Raw genomic sequence first — 12,964 nt, forward strand, 5'->3', positions numbered from 1 at the left:
TAAGCAGAAATAAATAGTTGTTCCAATACCAGAAATTAATTTACCTCATCCTTAGTGCCTACAATGTTTTTCTCTCATCTGCTTAGCTGTAAATATTCATATGAAAGTTAATATATTACTTGCTTTTCATATGTCTGTCCTGAAACCACACTTCAGCAGCTTCTGAAGGAAGTTATTTAAGGAATTGTCTTTTGCACCCTACTAAACTAATGTATACAAATTATGGCAGCAGAATAATTATTGTTCCAAAAATAATGAGGAACATATAAGAATAATAGAGATACAATCTTTATCAACCCTGAGTTAAAAATATAAGGAGAATCAATTTCATATTTCAGCAGCTTCTAAGAACACTGAGATCTGGAATTAAACTTTTCCCACAAACTTCTTAATGTATGACTATGCACCACAGAAGGGTATGTACCTTCCTCTAAAGCCTCTAGTACTGACTTCCAGAGGTAGAACAAAGCTAGAGAGATACAACACAGGGTGACTATTTTAATATTTCAATATTTAATAGAACTCCTATTCTTATACCTTTTGCCTTCTCAGCAAGGAATGATACTCGATATTTTTTCTTAAGTTAAAGTAATCAAGAGGGACATAAAGATGCTGTTGACCTGTTGACTTCTATTTAAAGAAGGAAATAGAAAAGGTAAAAGAAAATTCTATGTGCTGGCTTTTCTGAATGTGCCTTAATGCCTACTTAACAATATTTTTCTCAAGCATGGCCATCATGAGTGCCTGCTTGTGCCAGTTGAGAAGTCTAAAAAAATCAAAGCCACTGTACACTGTACAGGACATTACAGTCAGCATTCGACATACATGTTTCAGTTCATGATTTCTAAAGAATTTTTGTAGAAACCCGGTAGATAAATTTTACTTACTTGTTTTCTGTCTCTAGATAATATAGGAATTTAATTAAGGGGAATTGAAGCAGTGGTAGTAAAAAAGTGAAGACAGAACTCTCATATGGCTTATGAGATTTATGGTTCTCACATGGCTTTGAAACTACACAATGTTAAGAATACATGCTGAATTGCTACCTATATGTGAATATTCAGTGTCTAGTTCCACAGGCTCGTTGATAGAATAAATAACTCACTTTCAAGTACTGAAACTACACTTAAGCAGAAGAATAAATTAACTGTTTATTTCTGGAGACATTGTTTGATATGTGCAAGAAATAAACCACCATATTCATCAAATAATTCCATTTATAATTTTCCTCTTTAATACATTCCAATAATACTGAAGGCAAAATTTTAATTAAAGAGATAAAAGATGTAGAGTGATGCCCAATAATATGGTGTAGGTGAAATGGAAAAACAGGGGTAATAAATACTTCCTTAGGTAGTCATGTTCTATCTCACTCCTTTACATGAGAACCAATTTAATCTGCACCAGTCCTACTTCTGACTCAAATTTCAGCTAAGCATTGAGGGAGCAGGAAAATCAGCAGATTAATTCTGGTTGTACATAGAATACATAAAGTCATATTTTTGTGGTACATACAATCACAGCACTTACGATAAGGGCCACTCACAGTGTTACGCTCATCTCTCAAAGGCAACGCATTTCACAGCCGACAATATAGAAATGCTTTCCATCAGTGTCACATAAAAAAACAGCTAAACACGACAGTACCCAAGTCCCTCTTACATGTTAATAAACATTCCTATGCTTTGTGCAGTTAAAACTACATTTGCAAAATACCCAAATAACCATGCAGCACATCTACGGAATTTTAAAGTATCTTAAGCCATTTTCATGGTCTTGGTTTTGTCAATTCTATTTTCAGTAGTAGGGCTTTCCATTTGGAAATGGACTTTGCTAAAGTGCTTCTATTTTCCCACACTGAAATGTATATTCTAGAAAGCAATTCTATGAAGTGTATTAGTCTAAATTATCTTCAAAACAAATAATTAATTATAATAATAGTTAATAATTAATAATTAATAAATTTGATGGTTTATTTGCATTCAAATACTAAATGTCTCATTTTACAGTAGCTTTGCCAATCCTGAGAGCAAGGAAAAACAACCTGGAAATAAAAGTCTAAACCAGATATCTTTTCCTCAGCCAAATTTTATAGGTCAGAAGTCTCGTGTTTTCCACTTAAAATGCGACCTCAATTAATGAAGTCCTTTAGAGGACACTAAATTATTTTTGCATAATAGAAATTTAAATTGAAAATATCTTGATTATTTTAATTAACATACTCTATATGACATGACCCTGTTCCAGATACCAGGAAATTTTGGATAGTATATTTAAGGTTATATTACTACATAGATATTCAGATTCTTGGCAATCTGCCACAGCTGGGGTAAAAGCTTTTGTTGCTGTACAAAATACTTTTCCAAGTGCTAAAAAGCCACTATTAAGCTAAGTAACTCTGCATCTTCCAGTTTTCAATGGATCAAGATAACTCTCTGCTCAACTATATGAAAGCCATGAACAAGTTTCAATAGCTCTCATGCCATCTGTCACTCAATAAACATCTTTTTTTCCTTCTTTGAGTTTTTAAATCATGGCACTATTGTTCATTCTGATAGACAATTAGACTGCTTCTTTCATTTGCTTTAACTTATATTTCTTAAATTTTAATAATCAAGAACACTGTGTGTTAAGAGTTTTGCTGCACATTTCCAAAATTTTATTATGGACACATTAGAAACTTTTACTGAAGAAACAACCTGGCACTCATCTATTACTTTCTAATAGGATGTTGGATATTTCAGTTTAGCATATTTTGTTGCTTTTCAAAACAAAACTCCCTTGCCTTAGAATGATAATCTTGTTCCAGCCTGGAATCTGATCCTGCTACCTGTTTGTACTTGCTCATTTTCATTTGGCGATTCCTTTCTTCTACATCCAGTGCACCTGTTAAGTTAAAAACAGAAGGAAAAAAAGAAAATAAATACACAAGCAGTCATCACTTTCAAGGTTAAAATTATGCTCATGGAAGTTTTAACAGAAAGAGATGAAATTTACTTAAGTTCCGTGCATGTAATTTTAGTTCCTGAATTATGATTTTGCAGAAAACCAAAAAGTTGTAACAGGAGGAAAATAGCAGATAAGTATTTCAGCAGAATCTTAATAAGTGTAACAGCCATGGACTAGCAGACCTTCCATTTACTATTTGAGTATATTCTTAGTATGCTCCAAAAATTCAAAGAATGACTAAAGGAATCTTAAAGAGCCACCCAGTGGCATCACTGTATTACATTCTAGTGAAACACAGCTTCAAGAACAATTCCAGGATTCACTCATCTTGGATAACATATGTGATTGGCTTTAGTCAGGGATGGGGTCTCACTACATGACTCAGCCAGCTGCTTTCAACAAACTGGTACCATACCACAATTTACAATGTAAAATAATAAGGAAGTGCCAAAGCTGAGGTGGAAGACTGAGAAATAGAAAAAATGAGAGGAAGACAACAGCTCAGAAAAGATTTTCAAACATAATATAATTAGCTATCATTCACACATAAGTATGATTCTTTTCCACTTTAACCTGGTGTAAGTCAAGAATAAATCATTACCCATCAAATGCTAAAAAACATTAATTTTGAATGACATTTGTCTTAAAATATCCATAATTTTAATGCAAAAGTTGTCTAGGATAAAAATTTCAGGATCCCATTAATCATAAACAGAAGCTTCTGTATATTGTAAGTATTGAGCAATATGGATTGCATTTATAGAACTGAGATGGGAATATTAGGTGCCAGTGTACTACAGAAACCTGGTTTAAACTCTAAATCTCAGTTGAAAGCCATTATCTAACAGCAAAGTGGGACTTGGCACAAAACCTGGGCCTCTCAGCTTTGTGGTTTCTTTTTTTGAGAGCAATAGGGGTGGTAGCATATACTATGAGAGCTGCCAGGTAGGGGTTGTGGCACTTCATAGGAAATCTGGAAGAAGAAGAGGTAAAAGGAAGTGGGAATGCAAAAACACTAAGCTGTTCTGTTCTCTATAAACTCTCTGGCTTCTAGTTTTTGTATTCTGACTCTCTAACTTTACACTCTACAACAACATGAAAGAAAAGACTGCATAAAAAATTTTAAGAGAAATTAAAATGAAGAAAAATTAATGAGAAAGAATAAATGGTGCTTTATAGGAAGAAATAAAATGAAAAAGAAAGCAGCAGATGAAAATTTCTAAAATAAAATACAGTTAATTTTTCCTATCATAATTTTCCTCAACCATTATAGAACCCATAGCAGTGTTTGTCAATTTATCATTAAGTGAATTTTTTAGGATCTAGTTTTAAAAGCTCTATTTTTTTTCTCTTGAAAACAAAAAGTTACACTGGAAAATATTTTCTTTTTTCAATGACAGAAGTAACACATGCTTTTTTGAAGTAAAATACTCCAGCCTCCTCTCAAAGAAAGAAATCATCTTTTGCTGAAATCAAAATCTTCTTGTCATTTTTCAGTAATGTAAGAAAGGAGACATTTTTCACAAAAAGGGACATTTTTTCAATTTTTCTTATGTTTTATTATGAAACCATGGCATGTTTTCTCTGTGTCCAGACATTCTGCCAAATTTCAGGAAAGTGCAAGTGAAGAAATAACAGTTCCTGAGCATAAACTAGAAAATTCACAATTGCTTGAGAAAATATTCATTCTTATCTATGATCAGTCGGCAAAGTGAAAGTTTGATTTCCATACATCCAATTGCCTATGATATGTACAATATATGCCACTCAAAAGGGAAACATAAGATATAAGGCCTTGGTGTGAGTCCTCTGCAACAAAACAAACAAAATTTGTTGCTTATTTTTTCTCAAGAGAAAAACAAGACAGAAAAATGTTGAAGAAAAATTATTCAATTCCCATAAAATCTTATTAAAGGAAAATCTAACTTCCTTTGTATTTTTGAAACTGTCTTTAACAAGTGGGCGAATTCAGTTACGAGCAAAAAGAGGAAAAGCCGAGGGCAGTGGATAGTTCATAAAGCAGCAGAAAGCTCTGGCTCTGCTGTGCATGGAGCTGACAAGCAGAGAGTGCAGGGTTACTCTGTGCCCCAGGCTGAATTCACTGGAACTGCAGCCAGAAGCAGCTGGGACCTGCATGGCAGCAGGAAAGGCTGGAGAGCATCACGGCACTTCCCATTGCCCTGGCCCAGCATGAAAGCATGTCCCACTGAGTGCTGGGAATGCAGGGCTATCATCACCTCCACTTCTGCTGGCAAACCCCTGCTTAGCTCACACCTATGTGGGAGGGCTTAGCAGGAGAAAAAATACTTGTGGAGAGCTCAGTAACAGTCTGGGTGCATTAAAGCTTCAGCTTTTAACATGAGTTTGGTAACCGAGGCAGAACATTGGTCCTACCCAAGGACTCCAGTGCAGACAGGAGCTGTTCATGGAGCATGTGTCAACAAACAAGAACTAACCCGAATCTAACCATTAGTTATCAACAGTGCTTAAAATACAGGAGCATAAGCTTTCACACACCTGAATTACAAGGGCTGACTGAGCCCTTGTGTTATTAGATCCTGAGCTGGAGCCCAGTACAACACATTTTCAGGGCTATAAAGACTGGCACTAGAAAAGTTAAAGCTGCTTCTGATATACTGAAGTACTGCCACAATATATCAAAGTGTATGCAACCAAATTTTGGCCAGCTAAAATGAATTCAATTCTTCATGAACATCCTTTCAGAATTTTGCTTATAAACAGTAGTTGTGCCTCCAATAGAACTATCCAATGAGACACTAAAATTCCAGCCATATGAATGCAAAAAATTAAGACTGAAGGGAAGAACAAAACCTGGTGCTGCTCACCAGACATAACTGGGGGCATTGCGCTGTAGGCAACATTTTGGAGTTTTGATTATTTTGAACTCTCTAGCATTAAATACCCATGGCCTGAAGGTTAGTTCAGTGGGGTTTTCATGGGCACAAGGCAATTCCTGGCTGACAGAGAGACAACTGCTGATTCATTACCAGCTATTCCCCATATTTTCAGAAGAGAATGTGCTAAGGGAAAGTAATATAACTACAGAACAAAGACTCCTGAAATGCCAGAGTAAGCACAGAAGTACTGAGCAGTGCAGCCCTGTAATCTCAGATCCAAAAGGTCTGCAGTGAGAGGCTGCTGTGCCAGAGCTTAGCTCTAGTGACTACAGTAAATTAAACCTTGAGCCACATGAATTTGACGCTTGCTTTTATCTATGGAAATGTAACTAATAGACAATGAACTATAATTTCAACTTTAGCTATAGGATATTTTGCAACAAAAGTAGGGATATTTCTCAAGACACAGACAAAAGGGTGCCTGGAGGCTGTGGGAGTAAATCAGAAGAGAAGACCCCAGATGCTGCAAACAGGATTGTATGAGCAGGAATGCAGTCAGAGAATGAAGCCACCTATAGAGACTATAAAATCCAGTAACAAGCAACAGGCAGGGCCCCAAAGAAGAGGCACCCAGCTTGAACTCCAAATACTATTGCCAATTAAACATAGTAGAAAAAGGAACTCTGCTTGATTCTTTTATTGAACTGGAAGCTAGGGAGAAGTCCTATTGAGGTAAGATCCACATAATTCCTACCATGGTCTAGGTAGTGGCTGTATAATTCCACTCCTGCAACAGGACTCAGGACAGGCACTAAAATCACTGCTTCAGCTTCAAATAGAAAACATTATTTTCAGGTTTTAACTTGAAATAAGCTAAGACGAAACAAGATAAGATTCAGCTACTTCACCACTAAAGTGAAAGGCTGCAATCAGTGATTTGGTTAATACCTAACTTTTCCTAACCCCTGAGCTGCTCAGTGAGTCATAGTTTTACAAGGAGATAAGTAATCACTGAATTCAGCCTAGAGCTAAAGACTGGTATTTGCACTTCAGGTCAAATATTGGCTACTCTCTAGGGTAAGATTCTCCAGCTGATAGCCTGTGAGCCACACCAGAGACAAAAGGGACAACAAACTGGCCTTATCATCCAGCTAAGGCAAACCTATCTGGTTAAAAATCATAACCAGCTGGGACCTCTGCTCTTTCATTCTTTCTCTCATTGTCTTCTCCAGTAGGACTTACTAAACCATTCTAGTTCCTAGAGATGCTGGTGATGGAGATCCTGTTGCAGGATCTGAGTTTGGAAGAGGAGTTTGCTGTACAGTGAGGCATCTGTGGCACAAAAAATTAAAGGGAATCTGGTATGGAAGAAGAGTGAAGTTTGCCTTATAATATTAGAACAGATTTAGTTTTGAATACATATGGACAAAAGGGATAGAAAATTTGGGAGGCACAGCCACTAAGGCATGGGGAAAAAACGCATAATGCGGGGACTAAAGTCTGATAAAGACTGATATTTTGGAAATCAGAAACCTCCAATAGAGCAGAAACACATGTGCAGATGAGTCTGCTCTGTGTCTGGAGAGGGGAGGACAGAAAGACGTCTCAAAGTGTATGATATCTGCATTTAGCTGATTCTGGTCTCTTTCTTACCATTTCTCACCCTTAATTGACACCCTTAAAATAGCAAAGTAAATACATTTGGGAAAGTCCTTTCTTAGGTTCCATTTCCTAGTGTCTATTTTGAAATCTGTAAAATACATAAAAATTGCACTCGAACTCTTTGCTGCATATTTGCTCAACATAACAGATCAAAGAACTTAAGAGAAAAACACAAAAATATTTTTAATAAGTTACCCTACCTGTATCCCCATTCTCTGGATCTGTTTTCTTTTCTTCTAAAACAAATGAAAGCAATACGTAAAGCAAAAAGAAGGGGAGAGAAAAAAAAATGCAGAAATAATAATAAAAGTAATATAAAATGCATTAAAAAGGAAAACATTAACAAAACTCACCAAATTAATATAACATGAAGAATTTAGTCAACCAACCAAGTATGGTGCTCTGAATCTAGAGGCATATTCACTGCATGCTAGGGCATACATTTGTGTGCTGATATTGAACATTTACTGAAGGGAACCCATGGATATTTTGTGCACTTCCAGAATCATTAACACACTCAAGAAAAAGAGAGCAAGGTAGGTGTCAGGTAGAGTTACTTTCCAGTTTCCTTAATCAGGATGACACAAAAATAGAAGTTAAAAAAATTTGCTTGTGCTGTAGGTTTTATGCAGTGCACACACAAGACACAGTCTAATGGTTCAGGCATAAAAATTGAATGTGTCAGAATCGCTTTTGGCAATTACTTTAAATCTTCTTTGGTTTAATCAATTCTCATAGCTTCTACAGGTTAAAAGGTTTAATAATAATATTACTGTAACTTGTCTTAGACTTAAAAATCATGAAGAACCAAAGACACTACAATCAATACTCAGAAACCCAGTTCATGCACAAAAACTCAGCTGACTGATGCCAACTCTGAATCCATATCAAAGGTTGTAAATGGCTTAGGGCATTCATCTGTCACAAAGAAATGAAAATATATTGGATCCTTATCAAATAATTTGGCAGCCCATAAATAATCTGAAATCCAGTTTTGGTAAATAATGTGAAAGAATTTTAAGTCAGATGAAATTTACTTAAATTAGAAATACATTAACTTTGAAATAGGTTCTGTTTCCTTTTCAAAACTATATTAAATTCAATTAAAACAATCCCATGAATATAGAACAACAGCCCCCAGGCTACACACCAAAAATAGTATGCATTAGTAGAACTAAATATTTTTCCAGTTATTGGTTATTGAGGATTGCTCAAAAAATTATGATCTAATTTACAGTACACAGACTGAAGAAGAAAACAAGAGTTGTTGTATTTTAAGGAAATATAATTTTGTAAGTGGGTATCAAAGCAAAGGATGAAGTCAAATTCAGAGAGAAATCATACTCAAGCAAGGTAGAATCACAAGAAAGAAAAATGTGTTCCTACAGAGAGCATAAATAATATGCTACACTCCAATAGGACCTGGCTTCCTATCATGTGTGGGATCAAGATTATTGTTCTGCTGGCAATTTCTAGTGGAACTATTAGGCAAATTAATGGGAAACAGATATGGCAGGTCATAAGCCTACACTTTCAGCAATCAGTGGCTATTGAATCAGTTCTTGGAACTTCTCCCATTCCCTGACCTTTCCTGCCCCACACTCTACACCATTTTTAAATAAGGCTTTTTGTGTTCTTCTGAGTTGGCCTTTGGGCAGCCTGGCCTTACTATCTATGTGGGCTGTGGATAGTGCTAGGAAAATAGCAGAGAATGATCGATTTTTTTGCTCTTCAACCTTTTCCTTCAATCAAAAGATTTTTATTTTTCTTTTAGTTTTAAATTTCTGTTACAAATATATAATCTAAAAATACAATATCTTTTATTGTTGCATTACTTTTTAAAGCAGAAAGCAATTTGATAGCTATAGCACTGATCCAACATAATGCACAATAGAAGAAAGTGAATTGAGTCATTATAACACCCATGAGCTTGAGCTCAGAGAGAATGATGACATTTCTAGGTTGGTCCATATGCATAGTGAAAAGAAAGCTTTACTTTGCCTAAATATTATCTTAATATAGAAATCTTATACAGAGTAATAATTTTTAAGAGGCCTAGAAGTCCATTTATCCTTATGTATAGATGTCTTTCAAACATGTATCTTTAAATAAATACATTGTCAAAATAAAGAAGTTTGAAACCTGTCAGACTTTCACTCATTCTTGTTCTAGATATAGAAAGTATATAGGAAAATATTTTCAAACCAGACCATAGAAATTAATATCATAGCATTTGCAAACATAGAAGTCTATTTGATTCTTGAATTTTAAAAGTGTGATTGAAGGGCTGTAACAAATCTCTACAATAGATATATTCTTTAGGTTTTAGTAGAAGGCTCAACACAGTGGATCCAACTCTTCACAATACATATGAACTGAGGTTTCATATGTATTGTGAAAAGCTGCCTGAAGAAGTACTAGAAAGGACTGAAGATTGAATTGAGAAAGATCTTATTTGGGTGGAAGCAGCAGAACTGAACAAAACTGATATTATCCATTTACCAAATAAAACAATATTAACATCACAGCAGCAAAGATCTTCACTGCAGCTATGGGGCTATTCATCACCTCTAAAGGAATTCATAGCAGGTTCAGGATGTTGATACTAAAGTAATTAATGCTTTTGTTTGTAATGTGTTCAAAACAAAAAAGCTCTAAGGACCCTTAATGTCTTGAAACTGCTGAAAACCCAAAAATCACTATAAGATTATTTTAAAATGTCTCAAACTGAAAAATATGAGAAGACAAAGTCACTCCTAAAAAATCTTGATCTGATTTTTTTTTCTATATATGACCAGTATCATCACATTAGTCCTTATTTTTCTACATTATCTAATTTAACCTTGATTTACAAAGTGAAAAGCATATATTGTGTCCTGTGGTGTAATGTTCTCAATTCAATAACTAATTTTTTTCAGAGCAATGTACTTTGAAGAAAATAAATCAATGCTTTAATGAAGGAGATATTTCTGAACATTACAGAAAATAATTGTATGTTTTCTGCTTTATCAGACTACAGATATATTTAAGTATATGGATGAAATATAGAAATGAACTATAGATATAGAGAGATTGAAATGCTAAAATATTCTCTCTCACAACCTTCTTCTACCATCACAGTAGACATTGCTATTATAATGACCACTGACATTTTATTTAATAGTAGACACAGCCATGCTCCTGTGGTCTAACTTCTTGTTTTTTCAAACTGGTTCTAATATCTCTGAGAGAGATCTAACAATCAAATATGTATCTGGAAGATAAAATGAATAGAAAAGACTACAAGAGCAGACTTGTCAAGAACTAAAACTTATCTAAAATGGCCTTGATTTTCTTGGAAATGCCTTAATTCAATGAACTTTACTCTTCTGATGGGTACCTGGGGGCGGCAGGACCCCCATCAGACTTCACCCACATCAAACCAAGAAGTCTCATGTAGCAGGGACTCCAAGTTCCTTGGAACAGATGAGAGAATAGAACAACAGTTCCACAGAAGAAGCAGGATAGCAGATTTCTCCCTAGTCATGGATACTGTGGCAGTATTGAACAATTTCTCAAAAATTACTGATGGCAGCATTGAACAACTGCTCAAACTTGCTGGCTTCCTGGTGGAGATAAGGGGCAACCTGATTGTGCAGCCTTAAGGTTACAACTGGGAGGTGCTGGGCTTCCCAGTGTTTCTCCCTTCTCTCACAGGTGACTGCTCCAAACTTAAGGTTAAATCCTGGTTCTGTCCTGACCTTTCTCTTCTCATTCACCTGGGATCCAGGTGAATGAGATTTGCATAAACTGAATAGAGGTCTAAAATAAATCTTGACCTCCTTGCTTTGAATGAAAAAAAATGCAGCTTCCAATGCTGGAGGATATGCATGTCACTGCAAGAGACAGATATGGAAGTCCTAGTTTGTTTCTGAGTTTAGGCACAAGATATGACAATGACATAAAAGGTTTTATCCTTCTATTTTTCATATTTGCAGACACCTAGTATCAGCAATATGACTATGAATATGAATTCTATTTCTACAGCGGGTAAATTACCTCCCCTACTTATGTGCTTTATTAAAAATTGAGTCTGATTTCTCAAGGTAGTCCAAATTATTAAATAACATTTTATTTTTAAAATTAAATATATATGTAGTATCCTAACTTTGGGTAAGTACTTCAAAAAAATGCTAGCTGAATTTCTTACTAGAGATTTCTCTTGAAATGTTATTCATGAGAATATGGGAAAATCAATTTTATTCTGAAAAAAAAATCCCTGAAACAACATCACAAAATCACAGAATATTCTGAGCTGCAAGGGACCCATAAGGATCACTGAGTCCAACTCCTGGCCCTTTACAGGACAGCCGCAAGAGTTTCACCATGTGCCTAGGAGTATGGCTCAAAGATTTCTTGAACTCTGTCAGGCTTGGTGCTGTTGCCCCTGGGGAGCCTGTTACAGTGCCCAACCATCTTCTGGCTGAAGAACCTTTTTCCTAATATCCAACCTAAACCTCCCCTGATGCAACTTCAGGCCATTCCCTCAGGTCCTGTGATTGGGCACCACAAAGAGAGATCAGTGTCTGCCTCTCCTCTTCCCCTCACAAGGAAGTTATAGACTTCCCCAAGGTCTTCCCTCGGTCTCCTCCAAGCTGAATAGACCAAGTCACCTCAGTCATTCCTTGTATGGCTTCTACTCAAGCCCCTGCACCATCCTCATAGCCTTATTATCAAATCAGGCAAAGGAAAGAAGATTGTCTCCTAAAATTAAATAATAAAATGTAGAAGTATTTGCTTTGAACATCAAAACTTGCCACTTAAAGGTCTTGTACTCAAAGGATAACATTTCCTCCTGTTTGCTGAGCTATTAAATTCCAAGTCTACCTCTAAGGAGATAGCTCTAAATTTTTTCATTCTGGCTTTCAACAGTGTGAAAAATTAAACTGCCTAACTGGTAGAGGTCTAGCAAAGTATCAGATGCTGTGATATAAATGGTTACTGAACTTCGCTCCGGGCGTTTTTTCCTGATCTGTGGCAAATATAAAAAAATATTGCTGCAGCAAACAAGTTCTTTCCAAGTCTGTGATCCACATCACAGTCTGAATGAAAAGAAAAAATAATTAATGGTTGTTGAAGGGTTCTTCAATATATATATATTAACTTATATATTCTTGATACTTAATATTGCTGTTTAAATATAACTTATTTCCCTTAAAAGGACATGCTCAAAAAAGACTATTTCAGCCAGCCAACTTCCTAGCAGTAAACATGGCTTCACATTCCTGTTTGCTATTTGAGGATTGCTTGATGGCTTTTTTCTTTTGTTGGTGTTTTTTTTATTTTTCTTGTTGGTTTCAAGCTTGACATACCAAAGAAAGACTAAAACCTGGGGACCATTTCTTGCCACTTAAATAAATTTTTATCACAATGCTAAAAGCATGTTAACAATGTTCCTTTGGATTATTTGCAGAATACACGGCACTGTTTAGTAAAAGAACTAAATAAAATGGTGT

The 12,964-nt window shown here is 35.5% G+C and overlaps 1 protein-coding gene across 29 annotated transcripts in view; it reads right to left on the bottom strand.

Annotated features, from left to right (window-relative positions):
- RIMS2 (regulating synaptic membrane exocytosis 2) overlaps positions 1–12,964 on the bottom strand; it is a 444,895-nt gene that overhangs the window by 85,986 nt on the left and 345,945 nt on the right. For 19 of the 29 annotated variants that reach the window (XM_066564735.1, XM_066564543.1, XM_066564576.1 and 16 more), the window contains one exon: positions 2,786–2,886. The exons of the other annotated variants lie outside the window; for them this stretch is intronic. In XM_066564735.1, coding sequence (XP_066420832.1) covers positions 2,786–2,886 — 101 coding nt within the window. The remainder of the gene's footprint in view (positions 1–2,785; positions 2,887–12,964) is intronic. 29 annotated transcript variants of the gene reach the window in all.

Source organism: Molothrus aeneus, chromosome 1 (assembly GCF_037042795.1).
Source record: "Molothrus aeneus isolate 106 chromosome 1, BPBGC_Maene_1.0, whole genome shotgun sequence".
Classification (NCBI taxonomy): Eukaryota; Metazoa; Chordata; class Aves; order Passeriformes; family Icteridae; genus Molothrus; species Molothrus aeneus.